General features: G+C 67.7%; 1 protein-coding gene across 1 annotated transcript; it reads left to right on the top strand.

Moving 5' to 3' along the window:
• The first annotated feature begins 796 nt into the window (after positions 1-796).
• On the top strand, positions 797-19497 carry FER1L5 (fer-1 like family member 5). The gene is made up of 30 exons (XM_075724209.1): positions 797-1035; positions 2275-2461; positions 2557-2712; positions 4566-4679; positions 4759-4922; positions 5009-5123; positions 5207-5309; positions 5398-5561; positions 6925-7098; positions 8829-8943; positions 9029-9106; positions 9179-9360; positions 9514-9762; positions 10787-10936; positions 11024-11119; positions 12241-12456; positions 13187-13318; positions 13397-13552; positions 13640-13731; positions 14967-15137; positions 16269-16417; positions 16492-16631; positions 17794-17882; positions 17973-18068; positions 18177-18318; positions 18408-18507; positions 18677-18873; positions 18961-19070; positions 19175-19322; positions 19408-19497. Exons 1-30 carry the CDS (start codon positions 797-799, stop codon positions 19495-19497), a joined length of 4314 nt encoding a protein of 1437 aa, XP_075580324.1.
• Positions 19498-19838: the final 341 nt, after the last annotated feature.

Here is a 19838-nt window from a genome sequence, read left to right as displayed (position 1 = left end):
TCCGCAGCTGCCCCCCATCTGTGACGAGATCCAGCTGGCCATCCTCGGCGGGCAAGTGGGGGGGATGCCCCCCCCCCATTTTGGGGGATCCCCCCTGGTTTTAGGGGACCCCCCCTCATTTATGGGGGACCCCCCCACCTCTTTGACTGCCCACCCACAGCTCCCGCAGCAGCAGGGTCCTGGGCACCGCCACCCTCCACCTCTCCCAAATCTCCTCCGCCGGCGCCGAGCTTGAGGGTGAGCGGGGACCACCCTTGGGTGCGGGGGGGGGGGGTCCCCAGCACCCAGACCCCCCCCTTTCCACCACTGAACCCCCTCTTTCGCTCCCAGAGGGGACCCCCGGCTTCTTACCCTGCTTCGGACCCAGCTTCCTCCCCTTCTACGGTCCCCGGCCGGATCCTGCCAGGACCCCCAGGACCCCCAGCACCGTGAGCGGGTGGCAGGGTGGGGACAGCACCCATTTTTGGGGGGGCACACAGGGACACCCACCCCCACCTTTATTTTACAGGACGCTGGGGTGGCTTATCGGGGCCGGGTGCTGCTGGAGCTCAGCACCCACATCGGGACCCCGGACGGGCGCCAGCGTGACACCATCGCCCCCCGAGGACGTCGCCCGGGTGCAGGTGGGGACACCGCGCGATGCCACCCCCAGGGTGGGTTGTGGGTTTTTTTTTTTTATTTTTTACGTGCCATTTGAGTATTTTGGGGGTATTTTAATTATTTTTTTTTTTTTTTGCCTCAGCGCCACTTGCCCCGCCGCCGCTTCGGGCTGTGCGGGGTCTTTTATTCGGCCACCATGGTGCCGGGCGGCTCTGAGCTCCTGCGCTTCGAGCTGAGCCTCGGCAATTACGGGGACACGGGCGATGTCACCTGCAAGCCAGCCGCCTCCGTCACCCCCCACGGTTGTCCCGTCTTCGACGGTGAGCGGGGGTGCCGGCCGGGTGGGGGACGTAAGGGTGCTAAGGAGGGCACCGGTGTCCGGTGGGATGCTCAGTGCCGTCCGGATACAGGCAACCGCTACCACTACCTGCCGTGGTACGGTGACAAACCGGTGGCGGCTGTCACCTCCTCCTGGGAGGACGCCGGTCACCGTTGGGATGCCCTAAACCTCCTGCGTGCCATGTGCCGGCGCTTGGTGAGCACCCATGGGTGGCGGCGGGGTGGGGTGGGCTATGACCCGCTCCGGTCCAGGTTGGGATGGATTTGGGGCGCGGGGGGGGTGTCTTTGGAAGGAGAGGAACGTGGCGGAGCTGCGGGGCGCCCGTGGGGACACCGGAGGGGACGTCGGCAGGAGGCTGCTGCGCCAGCTGGCGCAGGACTGCGGGTGAGCGGCTGGACCCCGGCGACGGGGCGGGGGGGTCTTGGGGGTCCCAAAGCGGTGGGTGGTGGGATGCTGGGGGGGACCCCTGGGCGTGCCAAGGGCTGGCTGGGGGGAAAATGGGGCATTTAGGGGGGGAATGGGGTGTTTGGGGGGGGGGGATGGGGTGTTGGGGGGGGGAATGGGGTGTTGGGGGGGGGAAAATGGGGCATTTTGGGGGGAAATGGGGTGTTTGGGGGGGAAATGGGGTATTTGGGGGGGGAAATGGGGTGTTTGGGGGGCAAATGGGGTATTTGGGGGGGAAATGGGGTGTTTGGGGGGGGAAATGGGGTATTTGGGGGGGAAATGGGGTGTTTGGGGGGGAAATGGGGTATTTGGGGGGAAAATGGGGTGTTGGGGGGGAAATTGGGTATTTGGGGGGAAAATGGGGTGTTGGGGGGCAAATGGGGTGTTTGGGGGGGAAATGGGGTGTTTGGGGGGAGAAATGGGGCATTTTGAGGGGAAATGGGGTGTTGGGGGGAATGGAGCATTTTGGGAGGAAATGGGGCATTTCAGGGGAAAATGGGACAATTGGGGGGTAATGGGGTATTTGGGGGGGGGAAATGGGGTGTTTGGGGGGAAATGGGGCATTTCAGGGGAAAATGGGACAATTGGGGGGGAATGGGGTATTTGGGCGGGGAATGGGGCTTTGGGGGAGGAAAACGGCAACTGGGGGGAAAAGAGGAGATGTAGGGGGGAAATAGGGTATTTGGGGGAAAATGGGGCATTTTGGGGGAGAAAATGGGACAACTGGGGGGACAATGAGGCATTTGGAGGGCAATGGGACATTTTGAGGGGAAAAGGGGACAACTGCAGGGGAATTAGGGCATTTGGGGGGGGCAACGGGACATTTTGGGGGGGGGGATACGGGGTATTTTGCGGGCGAAACGGGGCATTTGGCGGGGGGCTGTTTGCAGGCGGGCGCTACCCCGGCTGGAGGAGCAACCCACCCCGACGCCGCTGGACGCCCATCTCCGGGCCGCCCGTCTTCACCTGCTCCGGCGCGTGGCGGCGGCAGCGGCGGTGCCACCGAGAGCCGGCTGGGACACTTTGCTGCCGGCGGCCGAGGGCTGGCTGCGACGCGTGGCCGCCTTGGCTGTCGAGGTGGGAGCCGGGGCTGGAGGAGTGGGGGTGTGGGGGGGTCATCGCTGTGGTGAGTTGTGGCCGGTCTCAGCCCGCCGCTCCTTCTGTCCCCGCAGCCGCAGGTCGGGGTGCCCGACGCGGTGCTGTGGCTGCTGCAGGGGGAGCGGCGGGTGGCCTGCGCCCGCGTCCCCGCGCCCGACCTCATGTTCTCCCGGAGCGGCCCCGGCGCCTGCGGCAGGCTCTGCGGCCGCACCCAGACCCTCTTCCTCGTGGTAGGCAGCACCGCCAGCACCCCACGTCCCCTCCGCCTCACCTGTGTCCCCTCTGGCCCACCTGTGTCCCCTGTGTCCCACCCATGTCCCCTCCATCTCCCCTCTGTGTCCCATCCATGAACCCTTCACGTCGCCCCCATGTCCCCTCCATGTCCCCTCTGTCCCCTCCATGTCTGCTCCACGTCCCCTCCATTTCTGCTCCATGTCCCCTCCATGTCCCCTCTGTCCCCTTCATCTCTTCTCCATGTCCCCGCCATGTCCCCTCTGCATCCCCCCACATCCCCTTCATGTCACCCCCATGTCCCCTCCATGTCCCCTCTGTATCTCCTCCACCTCCCCTCCATGTCCCCTCTGTCCCCTCCATGTCTGCTCCACGTCCCCTCCATTTCTGCTCCATGTCCCCTCCATGTCCCCTCTGTCCTTTCTAGATCTTCTCTATGTCCACTCCATGTCCCCTCTGTCCCCTCCATGTCCCCACCACGTCCCCTCTGTGTCCCTTCTATATCTCCTCCACGTCCCCTCTGTGTCCCCTCTGTCCCCTCCATGTACCCTCTGTCCCCTTCATCTCTTCTCCATGTCCCCTCTGCATCCCCCCACATCCCCTCCACGTCCCCCTCCGTGTCCCCTCTGTGTCCCCTCCACATCCCTTCCATGTCCCCTCCACGTCCCCTCCATGTCCCCTCCGTGTCCCCTCTGTGTCCCCTCCACATCCCTTCTATGTCCCCTCCACGTCCCCTCCATGTCCCCTCCGTGTCCCCTCTGTCCCCTCTATGCCTGCTCCATGTCCCCTCTACATCCCCCCCATGTCCCCTCCACGTCCCCTCCATGTCCCCTCCGTGTCCCCTCTGTCCCCTCTATGCCTGCTCCATGTCCCCTCTACATCCCCCCCATGTCCCCTCCACGTCCCTTCTATATCTCCTCCATGCCCCCTCTGTGTCCCCTCCATGTCTGTTCCATGTCCCCCCCCATGTCCCCTCCACATCCCCTCCATGTCCCCTGTGTCCCTTCTAGACCTTCCCCATGTCCCTTCAGTGTCCCCTCCGTCCCCTCCATGTCCCCGCCATGTATCCTCTACATCCCCCCCACATCCTGTCCATGTCCCCTCCATGTCCCCTCCGTGTCCCCTCCACATCCCTTCCATGTCCCCTCCACATCCCTTCCATGTCCCCTCCACATCTCCTGCATGTGCTCCCCATGTCCCCTCTGTCCCCTCCATGTCTGCTCCATGTCCCCTCTGCATCCCCCCTACATCCCCCCCATGTCCCCCCCATGTCCCCTCCGTGTCCCCTCTCTGTGTCCCTTCTAGACCTTCCCAATGTCCCCTCTGTGTCCCCTCCGTGTCCCCTCCATGTCCCCTCTGTGTCCCCCATGTCCCCTCCACATCCCCCCCATGCCCCCCCATGCCCCCCCATGTCCCCTCTGTGTCCCCCATGTCCCCTCCACATCCCCCCCACGCCCCCCCACGTCCCCATGTCCCCTCCATGTCCCCTCCATGCCCCCCATGTCCCCTCCATGTACCCCCCACGCCCCCCATGTCCCCTCTGTGTCCCCTCCATGTCCCCTCTGTGTCCCCCATGTCCCCTCCACGTCCCCCCCACGCCCCCCATGTCCCCTCTGTGTCCCCTCCATGTCCCCTCTGTGTCCCCCATGTCCCCTCCACGTCCCCCCACGCCTCCCCATGCCCCCCATGTCCCCTCTGTGTCCCCTCCATGCCCCCCATGTGTCCCCCATGTCCCCTCCATGCCCCCCATGCCCCCCCACGCCTCCCCATGCCCCCCCATGTCCCCTCTGTGTCCCCCCCATGCCCCCACGCCCCCTCCACACCCGCCGTGTCCCCCTGCTACGGGGCGCAGGGCTCTGGGGACGTGGGTGCCCAGCTCCGGCTGCGGCTGTGGCTGGGCCGGCTGGCCGACAGCGGGGACCTGCCGCGGCACCTCGAGGGCACCCTGCGCGTCTACGCCGAGACAGTGAGCCCTAGGGTGGGGGGGGGGACACCCCAGGGTGCCCCCCAGCCCCCCTCAACCCCACATCCCCCCCCCTTCCCAGTACGAGAACCAGACCAAGCTGTTGGGCAAGTGGGGTCCCCGGGGGCTTTTGGGGCGCCCCAGCTTCTCCGACAGCGCCGGCAAAGCGGGGCTCCCCCGCCACAGGATCCGGCCCCCCAAGGGCTGGCGCTGGGATGGAGCCTGGAGCGTGGAGCCGCAGTGGCGGTGAGTCCCGTGGGACCGGGGGCGGGTGACCCCCACCCCGCCACCGCGGGCACCGTCGGGGCGTCTGACGCCGGCGTCGTCCCCAGGCTGCTGCTGGACACGGAGACCAACGTGGGCGAGGTGCTGGAGGAGATCTACGAGCACGAGAGCCGGCGGCTCGGCGGGGAGTGGGCGCCCGCCGCCGTGGCCAGCACCGACGCCGTGAGCGCGGGGGGGTGCCGGGGGGGTGCCGGCGGTGGGGTGAGACGAGCGCGTCGGGGCTCAGCCCTCGCCCGGTTCTGCAGAGTGGCGCGGCAGTGCCGCCCAAGGAAGAGGTGGCCTGTCCCCAAGGGTGGCACGTCACCGACGGCTGGCGGGTGGACGTGGCGGGCGCCGTGGATGAGGCCGGTGAGTGGGTGTCCCCACGGGGCGCCCCGGGGCGGGGGGGGGTGGGCGCGGGGGTGGCGGCAGTGGCGAGGACACCGGGGCGTCGCAGGTTGGGAGTACGGGGCGAGCGCGGCCCCCGGCAGCCCCCCGCCGGCATGGCACGCCGCCGAGAAGACGTACCACACGCAGCGGCGCCGGCGCTGGCTGCGCACCCGCCGCAGGGACCCCGGCGCCCAGGGACGGGAGCAGGACGTGGCCGCCTTCCGCGGGCTGGTGGGGACAGTGGGGACAGGGGCGGGGCGGGGGGGTGGCAGGGTGGGGGGACGGGGACGGGGACAGCGGGGATGCCCACAGTGCGCTGGTGGGAGCAGCCCTGTCCGTCCCCTTGTGCCATGCCCTGCCGTCCCCACGCCACGCTGTCCCCATGCCACGCCATCCCCATGCCATGCTGTCCCCGTGCCCCATTGTCCCCATGCCACGCCATCCCCATGCCACGCTGTCCCCATGCCCTGCTGTCCCCACGCCATGCTGTCCCCATGCCCCATTGTCCCTATGCCACGCTGTCCCCATGCCCTGCCATCCCTATGCCACACCGTCCCCACGCCACGCTGTCCCCATGCCACGCCATCCCCACGCCACGCCGTCCCCATGCCATGCAGTCCCCATGCCCCGTTGTCCCCATGCCCTGCCGTCCCCATGCCATGCTGTCCCCATGCCACACCGTCCCCACGCCATGCCGTCCCCATGCCACGCCATCCCCATGCCCCGTTGTCCCCATGCCATGCTGTCCCCATGCCACACCATCCCCACGCCATGCCATCCCCATGCCACGCCATCCCCATGCCACCCTGTCCCCATGCTACACTGTCCCCAAGCCCCTCCATCCCCATGCCCCACTGTCCCCACGCCCTGCCATCCCCACTCCACGCTGTCCCCACGCCACGCTGTCCCCACGCCATGCTGTCCCCATGCCATGCCATGCCATCCCCACATCCCACTGTCCCCATGTCCCACCATCCCCATGTCCCACGCCATGCTGTCCCCATGCCCCTCCATCCCCACGCCATGCTGTCCCCACGCCCCTCCATCCCCACACCATTCTGTCCCCACACCCCCCTGTCCCCACGCCCCTCCATCCCCACGCCCCTCCATCCCCATGCCCCGCTGTCCCCATGCCATGCCATCCCCACATCCCACTGTCCCCATGTCCCACCACCCCCATGTCCCATGCCACACCATCCCCACGCCCCTCCATCCCCACGCCATGCTGTCCCCACGTCCCCCTGTCCCCACGCCCCACCATCCCCATGTCCCACACAACGCCATCCCCGTGCCCGGCCATCCCCATGCCCCGTTGTCCCCACGCCACACCGACCCCACGCCACGCTGTCCCTATGCCCCGTTGTCCCCATGCCCTGCCATCCCTATGCCACGCCGTCCCCACGCCACGCTGTCCCCATGCCCCGTTGTCCCCATGCCACGCCATCCCCATGCCCCACCATCCCCACACCATGCTGTCCCCCTGTCCCATGCCACGCCATCCCCGTGCCCCTCCATCCCCACGCCATGCTGTCCCCACGCCCCCCCGTCCCCACACCCCGCCATCCCTCCGTCCCCCCGCCCCGTGTCCCCGCAGCAGGGCGCCGAGGCGGCGGGGGCCGAGGCCTGGGAGTACGGCTCGCTCTGGGGCTGCCGCTTCCACCTGCGCGCCCGGGCGGGCGACGTGTGCCGCCGGCGCTGCTGGCACCGGCCCATGGTGCCCGCGCAGCCCTCGGCCCTGGCTCCCCTCTTCCTGCTGGAGGGCTCCCCGGTAGGAGGGCACCGGGGGCACCGGGAGGCGTGGAGGGGGGGACGGAAGGAGGAAGCAGGGGTGGAGGGACAGAGGGACAGGGATGGAGGGACAGGGACAGAGGGACGGAGGGTTGCGGGGACAGAGGGATGGAGGGACAGGGATGGAGGGATGGAGGGACAGAGGGACAGGGATGGAAGGACAGGGATGGAGGGATGAAGGGATGGAGGGATGAAGGGATGGAGGGATGGAGGGACAGGGATGGAGGAATGAAGGGATGAAGGGATGGAGGGACAGGGATGAAGGGATGGAGGGACAGGGATGGAGGGACAGGGATGGAGGGATGAAGGGATGGAGGGACAGGGATGGAGGAATGAAGGGATGAAGGGACAGGGATGAAGGGATGGAGGCATGAAGGGATGGAGGAATGGAGGGACAGGGATGAAGGGATGGAGGGACAGGGATGGAGGGATGAAGGGATGGAGGGATGGAGGGACAGGGATGGAGGAATGAAGGGATGAAGGGATGGAGGGACAGGGATGAAGGGATGGAGGGACAGGGATGGAGGGACAGGGATGGAGGGATGAAGGGATGAAGGGACAGGGATGGAGGAATGAAGGGATGAAGGGACAGGGATGAAGGGATGGAGGCATGAAGGGATGGAGGAATGGAGGGACAGGGATGAAGGGATGGAGTGACAGGGATGAAGGGATGGAGGGATGAAGGGATGGAGGGACAGGGATGAAGGGATGGAGGAATGGAGGGACAGGGATGAAGGGATGGAGGGATGAAGGGATGGAGGGACAGGGATGAAGGGATGGAGGGATGAAGGGATGGAGGAATGGAGGGACAGGGATGAAGGGATGAAGGGATGGAGGGACAGGGATGGAGGAATGGAGGGATGAAGGGATGGAGGGACAGGGATGAAGGGATGAAGGGATGGAGGGATGAAGGGATGGAGGGACAGGGATGAAGGGATGAAGGGATGGAGGCATGAAGGGATGGAGGAATGGAGGGACAGGGATGAAGGGATGGAGGGATGGAGGGACAGGGATGAAGGGATGAAGGGATGGAGGGACAGGGATGAAGGGATGGAGGGATAGGGATGGAGGGATGGAGGGATAGGGATGGAGGAATGGAGGCATGAAGGGATGGAGGAATGGAGGGACAGGGATGAAGGGATGGAGGGACAGGGATGAAGGGATGGAGGGATAGGGATGAAGGGCTGAAGGGACAGGGATGAAGGGATGGAGGCATGAAGGGATGGAGGAATGGAGGGACAGGGATGAAGGGATGGAGTGACAGGGATGAAGGGATGGAGGGATGAAGGGATGGAGGAATGGAGGGACAGGGATGAAGGGATGGAGGGATGGAGGGACAGGGATGAAGGGATGGAGGGATGAAGGGATGGAGGGACAGGGATGAAGGGATGAAGGGATGGAGGGACAGGGATGAAGGGATGGAGGGATGGAGGGATAGGGATGAAGGGATGGAGGGACAGGGATGGAGGAATGCAGGGATGCAGGGATGCAGGATTGCAGGGACAGAGGGAAGCAGGGATGCAGGATTGCAGGGACAGAGGGATGCAGGGATGCAGGGAAGGAGGAAGGGACAGATGGATAGAAGGGAGGGATGCAGTGTCGCAGAGATGGAGCGACGCCGGGGCAGCAGGACGTGGGCCAGCGGGATGCAGGGCCGGGGGGCAGCAGCCCCAGGGGGACCCCCCCACCCCGCTCCCCATCCCGCCGCAGGGCCCGGAGGATGCAGCCGAGGAGGCTGAGCCGGCTGCGGCAGAGCGGCAGGCGCGGGGCTCGTCCCGGACCCCCCCGCAGCAGCCCGTGCCCCTCGTCCTCTGCACCTTCCAGCGTGAGCCCCGGGGGACGCGGAGGGGGGGACAGGGGCAGCCTGGGGCGGGTCCGGGCCCCCCTGCCAGCCCCCGCCTCTCCCGCAGAGCCCAACTTCTTCCAGCTCCGCTGCTACATCTTCCAGGCGCTGGAGCTGGCACCCCGCCGCACCAAGGCCACCGCAGGTGGGACCCCCGGCTCCCGGCCCCCACCCCGCTGGGGCACCCCGGGGTGCTGACGGTGCCGCTGTCACCCAGACCCCGTCGCCCACGTCTCCTTCGTGCACGTCAGCCAGAGCACCCGGGTGCTGCCCGGCACCCTGGACCCCCTCTGGGACCAGACGCTGCTTTTTCACCGGGTGCTGCTCTACGGGGACCCCCGGGGTGTCCGGGACGAGCCCCCCGTCGTGGTGGTGGAGGTTTTCGACCAGGATGGAGGGGTATGGCACCCATGGGTGGGGGGCACCCATGTGCGGGGAGAGCACCCACACCCACGCAACGCTTTGCAGGGTGCCGGTGGTTTCCTCGGGAGGAGCGTGTGCACCCCAAATGTTTGGCTGGATGTGGGGCGCCGGTGGGCCCCCCGGCTTCAGCGTTACCCACTGGGGGGGCCGGGGGGGCCGGCCGGGGAGCTGCTGGCCGCCTTTGAGCTGCTGCACGAGCCCGCGGTGAGGGGCGGCGGGGGGGAGCGGCGGGGGGGCACCCAGGCCGTGGGGTGCCAACGGCAGCGTCCTCGCCGGCAGGACGGGTCCCTGGCGCAGGTCAGCAGCCCGCCGTGGAGGCAGGGGGTCTTCAGCGTCCCCATGGGCATCCGGCCCCTCCTGCGGCTGGTGGCACTGGAGGCGAGAGCGGGGACCCCCGGGGGGGGAGGGGGCTGGGGGGACAGGGATGAAGAAGGGGGTGGGATCGGGACAGGGACGGGGAGAGGGATGGAGACAGGGATAGGGATGGGACAGGGAGGAAGGTGGGATGGGGACAGGGACAGGGAGAGGGACGGGGAGGAAGGTGGGATGGGGACGGGGACAGGGAGAGGGATGGGGACAGGGAGGAAGGTGGGACAGGGACCGGGACAGGGCGAGGGAGGAAGGTGGGATGGGGACAGGGAGAGGGATGGGGACAGGGAGAGGGAGAGGGACGGGGACAGGGATGGGGACAGGGAGAGGGACGGGGACAGGGAGAGGGACGGGGACAGGGAGGAAGGTGGGATGGGGACAGGGAGAGGGAGGAAAGTGGGATGGCGACAGGGAGAGGGACGGGGACAGGGAGAGGGATGGGGACAGGGAGAGGGAGGAAGGTGGGATGGGGACGGAGAGGAAGGCAGGATGGGGACGGGGACAGGGACACTGGGAGGGGAACAGGCAGTGGACAGGGACAGGGATGAAGGTCCTGGGGATGGGGACAAGGACAGCAAGAGGGATGGGGACAGGGGTGGCTGGGGACATGGATTGGAACAGGGCTGAAGACAGGATGGGCAAAGTTGGGGAGGGGACAAGGAGGGGAACAGGCAGGGGACAGGGACAGGGGCGGGATGGGAGCAGGGATAGGACAGGGATGGGGACAGGGATGGTGGGATGGGGACAGGGCTGAGATGGAGACTGGGAGGGGAATGGGCTGGGACAGGGATGAAGGTCCTGGGGATGGGGAAAAGGACAGGGATGGGGACAAGGATGAAGACAGGCTGGGGACAGGGATGAAGAAGGGATGGGGACGGGACAGCGACAAGGCCAGGGATGAAGATGGGGACAAGCGCAGAGGGACGAAGACAAGATGAGGAGAGGATGGGGACAGGGACAAGGATGGGGATGGGCACCTTCAGCGTCCCACGGGGGACCCCGGGGGGGTGACAGCCGCTGGGTGCCCCCCCAGGTGCTGGCGTGGGGGCTGCGGGGGCTGCGCAGTGGGGTGCGGGCGCCCAGCCTGGAGGTGCAGTGCGGGGGCCGGACCCTGCGGACCCCCACCATCACCGACCCCACCGCCAACCCCAATTTCCCCATCAACGCCTTCCTGATGATACTGGTGAGGATGGGGGGGCGTGGATGGGGGGCACCCCACCCATGGGTGCTGCCGCTGGCACGCCGGGGTGACGCTGCGGCTCGGCCCCAGAACCTGCCGGCAGAGGAGGAGTACCTGCCCCCCCTCCGGCTGCGGGTGCTGGACACGTGGAATTTCGGGTACCGGCCCGAGGTGGGGCAGGCCTGCGTGCGGGGCCTGGGGCAGTTCTGCTGCCAGCCCCCCGGCGAGGGGCAGCCCCCCGGCCCCCCGCCTGCCCCTGCGACAGCTCTGCCCTGCCCCGGTACGCCCTGCCCCAGCCCTGCCCCATCCCAACCCCATCCCTGCCCAATCCTGGGTACCCCCTGCCTCATCCCTGCCCCATCCCAGCCCCATCCCGGGTACCCCCTGCCCCATCCCAACCCCATCCCTGCCCAATCCTGGGTACCCCCTGCCTCATCCCAACCCCATCCCTGCCCAATCCCGGGTACGCCCTGCCCCATCCCAACCCCATCCCAGCCCCATCCCGGGTACCCCCTGCCCCATCCCAGCCCCATCCCGGGTACCCCCTGCCCCATCCCAACCCCATCCCTGCCCAATCCTGGGTACCCCCTGCCTCATCCTTGCCTCATCCCAGCCCCATCCCGGGTACCCCCTGCCCCATCCCAACCCCATCCCTGCCCAATCCTGGGTACCCCCTGCCTCATCCCTGCCTCATCCCAGCCCCATCCCGGGTACCCCCTGCCCCATCCCAGCCCCATCCCTGCCCAATCCCGGGTACGCCCTGCCCCATCCCTGCCCCATCCCAGCCCCATCCTGGGTACCCCCTGCCTCATCCCTGCCCAATGTTGGGTACCCCCCTGCCTCATCCCAGCCCCATCCCGGGTACCCCCTGCCCCATCCTAACCCCATCCCTGCCCCATCCCGGATTCCCCCTGCCCCATCCCGGATTCCCCCTGCCTGCCCCATCCCAGGTTCCCCCGCCCCATTCCTGCCCCATCCCAGATTCCCCCTGCCCCATCCCGGATTCCCCCTGCCCCATCCTGGATTCCTCCTGCCCCATCCCGGGTTCCTCATGCCTGCCCCATCCCAGGTTCCCCTGCCCCATTCCTGCCCCATCCCGGATTCCCCCTGCCCCATTCCTGCCCCATCCCTGCCTGTCTCCGGGATGGTTTATTTGCCCCTCTCCCCAGCAGCCGCTCGCTGGGCCAGGATAGCGCGGGTGAGTCCCCCAGCCCCGCGGCACCCAGCACCCGAGCCGGCACCGCTGCCGCCGGGCTGCCTGGCCCCCTGCCTCAGTTTCCCCGAGCCGTCCCCGTTGCTCTCCGCAGCTGCTGCCCAGGGGCACTGGCGAGAAGGGGGCAGCGGGCAAGGTGGGCACAGAACGGGGTCACTGGGGCCACCAGAGCCACTCGGCCCCACCTCAGCCTGCAGAGGAGGAGGAGGAGGAGGGGGGGGAGGAAGATGATGACTGGTGGAGCAAATACTACGCGGCCATGGGGGACAAGGCGAAGAGCCGGTGGGGGACAAACAGGGACAGGCTGAAGGTGAGGCAGGGCCGGGGACCCGGGGCGGGGGACAGGGGACAAGGGGGGGTGAGGTCAGGGATGGGGATGGGACAGGATGGGGATAAGGATGGAGCAGGGACTGGGGACAAGGATGGAGCCGGGACTGGGGACAGGGATGTTGGGGACAAGCATACAGATGGGGATGAAGGTGGGATGGGGATGAGGTCAGGGTGGGGATAGAGATGAAATGGGGATTGGGACGGGACAGGGATGGGGACAGGGATGAAAATGGGATGGTGACAAGGTCAGGGATGGAGATTGGAAGTGGGATGGGCTGGGGACAGGGATGAAGAGCAGGATGGGATGGGATGGGATGGGGACAAGGTCAGGGATGGGGACTGGGAGTAGGACAGGCTGGGGACAGGGATGAAGAAGAGGATGGGATGGGATGGAATAGGGACAAAGTCAGGGATGGAGATTGGGAGTGGAACAGGCTGGGGACAGGGACAGGGATGAAGAAGAGGATGGGATGGGGACAAGGTCAGGGATGGAGACTGGGAGTGGAACAGGGATGAAGATGAAGAGGATGGGATGGGATGGGATGGACAGGGACAAGGACAGGGCTGAAGACGAGATGAGGACAAGGATGAGGAAGGGCACGGGGATGGGATGGGATGGGATGGGGAGAAGCACCAAGATGGGGACGGGGAGAAGCACCAAGATGGGGACGGGGAGAGGAATGGGGACGGGGAGAGGAACCGCTCCCCAGATCTACAGCTGCGAGCTGGAGGCGGTGCCCGAATTCGAGGGGCTGCAGGATTTCTGCCAGACCTTCCCGCTCTACCGGCCGGGGGGTCACCCCGCGGCGGGGGAGGACCCCGTGCCCGTGGGCGAGTTCAAGGTGGGTGAGAGCCCCCGGGGGGGACCCCAGAGCCGGGGCGGGGGCACCCTGGGGTGCACGGCCGGGCGGCTCTCGCAGGGGCTTTTCTGCATCTACCCCCTGCCCGAGGACCCCGGGGTGCCCCCGCCACCGCGCCGCTTCCAGGAGCTGCCCCCCAGCCAACCCCAAAAGTGCCTGGTGCGGGTCTACATCGTCCGCGCCTTTGACCTGCCCCCCCGTGACAGGAACGGGCTGGTAAGGCCACCCATGGGTGCTGGGCAGGGGTCCCCTCCTCCTCCCCATCCCCCCGTGCCACCCTGATGGTCCCCTCCCTGCCACCAGTGTGACCCCTACATCCGCGTCTCGCTGGGGACGAGGACACAGGGCCAGCGGGACCAGTACGTGCCCAACACCCTGGAGCCTGTTTTTGGCAGGTAGGGCCAGGGCGGGTGGCCCCGGGGGCACCGTCACCCCTGGGTGGCACCGGGCTGGGGGGGGCTGGCACCCAGATGAGGTGCCCGGGGTGGGGCTGGTGGGGCCCCATTCCCCACGGCATGTGCCAGCCTGGCCCTGTGCCACCGGGTCCTTGTGCCACTGAACCCCCGTGCCACCAGGTCCCCATTCCCCATGCTGGCAAGTCCCCGTGCCAGCAGGTCCTCATGCCATCAGGTGCCGTGCCAGCGGGTCCCCACATCACCGGGTCCCCACCCCCCAGGCCAGAAGGTCCCCGAGCCACCAGGTCCCCGATTCCTGTGCCAGCAGGTCCCCGTTCCCTGTGCTGGGGGGTCCCTGTGCCACCCCGTCCCCCTTCCCCATGACAGCAGGTCCCCATACCACCAGATGCCCCATTCCCAACATCTGCAGGTCCCCATGCCACCATCTCCCCATTCCCCATGCCACCATGTCCCCACGTCACCAGGTGCCCCTTCCCCACAACAGCAGGTGCCCGTGCCGCCGTGTCCCCATACCACCATGTCTCCATGCCACCATGTGCCCCTTCCCCATGACAGCAGGTCCCCGTGCCACCAGATGCCCCATTCCCAACATCTGCAGGTCCCCATGCCACCATGTCCCCATGCCACCAGGTGCCCCTTCCCCACAACAGCAGGTCCCTGTGCCACCAGTCCCCATGCCACCATTCCCCATGCCACCATGTCCCCATTCCCCATGCCACCACATCCCACGTCACCAGGTGCCCCTTCCCCACAACAGCAGGTGCCTGTGCCACCGTGTCCCCGTTCCCCGTGCCACCACGTCCCCATGCGCCCCTTCCCCACAACAGCAGGTCCCTGTGCCACCATGTCCCCATTCCACATGCTGGTGGGTCCCCATGCCACCACGTCCCCGCACTACCATGTCCCCATGTCACCAGGTGCCCCTTCCCCATGACAGCAGGTCCCTGTGCCACCAGATGCCCCATTCCCAACATCTGCAGATCCCCATGCCACCATGTCCCCATTCCCCATGCCAACACGTCCCCACAACAGCAGGTGCCCATGCCACCATGTCCCCATTCCCCATGCTGGTGGGTCCCCGTGCCACCAGCTCCTCATGCCACCGAGTCCCTGTGCCAGCAGGTCCCCATGCTTAGGGGTGCCCCCTCCCCGTGCCCGCGGGTGCCAGCCCGGCCGCAGCACGTCCCCAGGGCTGATGGCATGCCCGCCGCCAGGCTGTTCGAGGTGACGGGCACCATCCCGCTAGAGAAGGACCTGCGGGTCTCGCTGCTGGACTACGACCTGCTGCCGCCCGACCAGGAGATCGGCACCACCACCATCGACCTGGAGAACCGCCTGCTCTCCCGCTTCCGCGCCCACTGCGGGCTGCCCACCCTCTACCGCACGTGGGTGCCCCTGGGCGGGGGGCGGGCACCGGGGGGGCTGGGGGCATTGGGGAGGCCAGGAGCGGGCAGTGGGGTGGGCACGGGAGGATGGAGAGGGCACGGAGGGGTGGGCAGAAGATGGGGACAGGGGATGAGGGTGGCACAGGGTGATGAGGTGGGCACAGAGATGGGGATAGGCACGGGGTTGGGGCTGAGGTGGGCACAGGGTGATGGAGATGGGGTGGGTACCTGGGAGCGGGCGTAAGATGAGGATGGGATGGGCACAGGGGGATGGGGATGAGGTGGGCACAGAGATGGGCACAGGGTGATGGAGATGGGGTGGGTACCTGGGAGCGGGCATAAGATGAGGATGGGGTGGGCACAGGGGGATGGGGATGAGGTGGGCACAGAAATGGGCACAGGGTGATGGAGATGGGGTGGGTACCTGGGAGCGGGCATAAGATGAGGATGGGGTGGGCACAGGGATGGGCACAGGAGGATGAGGATGGGGTGGGCACCTGGGAGCAAGCACAAGAACATGTTGAGGAAGTGGACAGGGACAGGGATGGGCACAAGGAGATGGGGATGGGATGGGCACAAGGAGATGGGGATGGGATGGGCACATGGGGGTGGGCACAGGGATGGGGACAGGTTATGGGTGGGCACGGGGCAGTGGGGTGGCACGGGATGCCCAAAAGGAGATGGGGACGGGGTGAGTATGTGAGGGCGGGCACAGGGATGGGGACAGGGAGACAGGGACAGGGTGGGCACAGGGAGGGAGACAGGGAGGGCACATGAGGGTGGGCACAGGGAAACGGGCACAGGGATGGGGACAGGGAGACAGGGACGAGGTGGGTACATGAGGGTGAGCACAGGGATGGGGATGGAGTGGGCACAGGGATGGGAATGGGGAGACGGGGATGGGGTGGGTACAGGGATGGGGACGGGGAGATGGGGACAGGGTGGGCGCAAGGGTATGAGGCCGGCACAGGGTGATGGGGATGGGGTGGGTACCTGGGAGCGGGCACAAGATGAGGACAGGGTGGGCACAGGGGAACGGGGTGGGTGCAGGGAGATGGGAGACGATGGCCAAGGAGGGGACGCCCCGGAGGGGCGACGCCGCAGCCCCCAGCCCACCCGCCGTCCCCGCAGCGCCGGCCCCGGGCGCTGGAGAGACCAACTGCCCCCCAGCCGGGCACTGGAGCACTTTGCCCGCAGCCGGGGGCTGCCGGTGCCCGAATTCAGCGCCGAGGGCACCGCTGTCACCTTCGGGGACCAGACCTTCCTCCTCAGCCACTTCGGTGGGTGGGGGTCTGGGTGGGGGCGCAGGGTGGGCCGGGTCCTGTCCGGCGGGTGCGAGGGTTCGGCTTTGCAGAGAGCGGCCCCCCCGCGCACCGGCACCCCGGGGTGCCCCGCGAGCGCCTGGCCCTGCACGTGCTCCACGCCTGTCACCTCGTCCCCGAGCACCTGGAGACCCGCACCCTCTACAACAGCACCCAGCCCGGGCTGGAGCAGGTGGGGATGGGGGGCACCCTGAGGTGGGGGGGGGAACGAGGATGGGGAGAGGGTGATGGAGACCCTGGGATGACAGGAATGTGGCCAGGGAGGGACCCCAGGGTGATGGGGACCCCAGGGTGATGGGGTACATCGGGGGGTGACAGGGACGCCGGGGTGATGGGGACCCCAGGGTGATGGGGTACATTGGGGGGTGACAGGGACGCCGGGGTGATGGGGACCCCAGGGTGATGGGGTACATCGGGGGGTGACGGGGACCCCAGGGTGATGGGGACCCCAGGGTGATGGGGTACACCAAGGGGGTGACAGGGACCCTGGGGTGATGGGGTACATCGGGGGGTGACAGGGACACCGGGGTGATGGGGACTCCAGGGTGATGGGGTACATCAGGGGGTGACAGGGACCCCGGGGTGATGGGGACCCCAGGGTGATGGGGTACATCGGGGGGTGACAGGGACGCCGGGGTGATGGGGTACATCGGGGGACAGCACCTTTGGGTATAAGGGGATGCCAGGGGGATGGGGACCTTGGGGTGACGGGGACAGGTCCAGGGGGGGACCCCAGGGTGATGGGGTACACCAAGGCGGTGACAGGGACCCCAGCGTAATGGGGACCCCAGGGTGATGGGACCCCAGGGTGATGGGGTACACCAAGGGGGTGACAGGGACCCCAGGGTGATAGCACCTTGGGGTATAAGGGGATGCTAGGGGGATGGGGACCTTGGGGTGACGGGGACCCCGGGGGTGGGTGATGGGGACCCCAGGGTGACAAGGAGCCCAGGGCAGGGAGCGATGCTGCTGGGGACAGCGATGGAGACTCAACAGGGACCCTGGGGTGACAGGGATGGGGCCACGGAGGGACCCTGGGGCAATGGGGACCCTAGGGGGGGACGCTGGGAGGGGATAATGGGGATCCCAGGGGCGATGGGGACCCTCGGGCAGGGGGGACGCCACAGGGGTGCCGGGGACCCTGGGGGTGGGTGCCGGGACCTTGGGGGGACAAGGACGGATGCTGGAGGGGTGATGGGGACCCCAGGGACAGGAAGGGTGCTGGGGCGGGGGGGTGAAGGGGACCCAGGGGTGATGGGGACACCCTGGGATGGGGTGGGGGGACACCGGGGTGGGGGGACACCGGGGTGCCAGCCTCTCCGCGTGCTGTGCAGGGCAAGGTGCAGATGTGGGTGGACATCTTCCCCGCCAGCCTCGGGCCCCCCGGCCCCGCCGTCGACATCACCCCCCGCAAGCCCCAGAGGTGAGTGCCCGGCCGGACCCCCGCGGCGGCTGGGCCGGGGACGTCCCCGGGGAGAAGGTGACGCGTCCTCGTCCCCCCCCCCTCCCCGAGGTACGAGCTGCGCTGCGTGGTCTGGAACACGCAGGACGTGGACCTGGGGGACACCAACCTGGCAGGGCAGCGGATGAGCGATATCTACGTCGCCGGGTGAGCCGAGGCCGCCGCTACAGCCCCGCGCCCGGGGAGGTGACAGCGGCGCTGGGGACGAGGGTGACGGCAGGGTGTCCCCCCCCCCCATTTCGGGTGGCACGGCAGGTGGCTGGACGGGCTGGAGGAGCAGCGGCAGAGGACGGACGTGCATTACCGCTCGCTGCAGGGCGACGGGGCCTTCAACTGGCGTTTCGTCTTCTCCTTCGAGTATCTGGCGGCCGAGCAGCTCTGCGTCCTGCCCCGGAAGGCGAGGGGCACCCCGGGGTGGGGGGGTGCCGGGGTGGGGGGGACACAGGGGACGAGCGTGACACCCCACTTCGCTCCCTGCCACGGCAGGAGCATTTCTGGAGCCTGGATGAGACTGTGCTGAAGGTGCCCCCCAAGCTCATCCTCCAAGTGTGGGACAACGACAAGTTTTCAGCTGATGATTTTTTGGGTGAGACCCTGTTTCCCTGCCCCGTGTCCCCCCGGCAGGGTGGGGCACACCCACGGGGACACCCCCAAGTGATGGGGAGCACCCACAGCTGGCGGGGAGCACCCATGGGTAATGGGGAGCACCCTTGGGCAATGGGGAAGCTGCCCCCCACCTCCACTTTTCCCCGCAGGTGTCCTGGAGCTGGAGCTCACCAGGCTGCCGCAGCCCACCCAGCACCCCCAGGACTGCACCCCAACACCGCAGGGGACCCCCCAAAGCCGCTGGCGGGGGGCGCGGGTCCCCTCCCACCTCTCCCTTTTCCGGCAGCGACGGGCGAGGGGCTGGTGGCCCTGCACCGTGCAGGAGGGCGGCAAGCGGCGCCTCTCGGTACGCCGGGGGGGACGGCAGCGGGATAGCGGGGGGACAGCGATGACGGGGAAAGGGGGTGACAAATCCTGCACCCCACCCCTCCAGGGTAAGCTGGAGCTGAGCCTGGAGCTGCTGACGGCAAAGGAAGCAGAAGAGCGGCCGGCAGGGAAAGGCCGGGAGGATCCCAACATGTACCCGACGCTGCCGGCGCCCCTGTGAGTCCCCAGGGAGCTGGGCTCGTCCCCACCTCGGGGTGCGGGGACGGGACGCGGGGTGCGGGGACGGGACGCGGGGTGCCTGAGCCGGCTGTCACCCGCAGGCGGCCCGAGTGGTCCTTCCTGTGGCTACAGGCGCCGCTGCGGGGCCTGCGCTACGGCATCTGGCGGCAACACCGCTGCCGCATCAGCCTGGGGCTGGCGCTGCTGCTGCTCCTCGCCCTGCTCCTCGCCTTCGTCTACGCCGCCCCGGTGAGCGCCGGCAGCACGGCCGCCCCAAAATTCCCCCCCTCAGTAGCTGATCCCCCTCTGAGCTCTCCTTTCTCCCTCCTCGCAGGGTTATTTCGCCATGAAGCTGGTTAACCCTCTCCAGAGCTTGCACCTTGCCGGCGGTGAGCATCCCGCAGGCGGCACGGCCAAGCCCTGACGCGCCGTCCCCGGCGAGCCACGCACCCGCCTCACTTCTTTAATAAAGCCACATCCAGTGACGGCCAAAGCATCGTCCTCAACTCCGTGGGCCGGTGTGGGGGGGACTGACAAAGGAGCTACTCCGTTTTGGGGAGCCCCACGGCACGGGGACACGGCCCCCGCACTGCTACGGCACTCCACGGCATCGGTTTGGGGAGGAAATGCTGCATGCAGGGGACTCGGCGGTGACCAAAAGCACAGCCGTGTCACACGCACACACACACCGATGTTTATTCCGAGACACCAGTTACAGCTCCAGGGAGAAGTGCGCACGTTTCGCTCCTAGGTATCAGGAAAAAA

This window comes from Pelecanus crispus, chromosome 21 (genome assembly GCF_030463565.1).
Source record: "Pelecanus crispus isolate bPelCri1 chromosome 21, bPelCri1.pri, whole genome shotgun sequence".
In the NCBI taxonomy this organism is placed as follows: domain Eukaryota; kingdom Metazoa; phylum Chordata; class Aves; order Pelecaniformes; family Pelecanidae; genus Pelecanus; species Pelecanus crispus.
The sequence above is the reverse complement of the archived record's forward strand: the minus strand, read 5'-3'. Positions and strand labels throughout refer to the sequence as shown.

Coding starts and splice junctions, on each gene's coding strand:
- FER1L5 (XM_075724209.1), top strand. CDS start 797: ATGGTGCCGGGCGGCTCTGAGCTCCTGCGCTTCGAGCTGAGCCTCGGC. Junction 13,319..13,396: donor TGCCCGTGGGCGAGTTCAAG/GTGGGTGAGAGC, acceptor CGGCTCTCGCAG/GGGCTTTTCTGCATCTACCC. Junction 18,069..18,176: donor AGCGATATCTACGTCGCCGG/GTGAGCCGAGGC, acceptor GTGGCACGGCAG/GTGGCTGGACGGGCTGGAGG.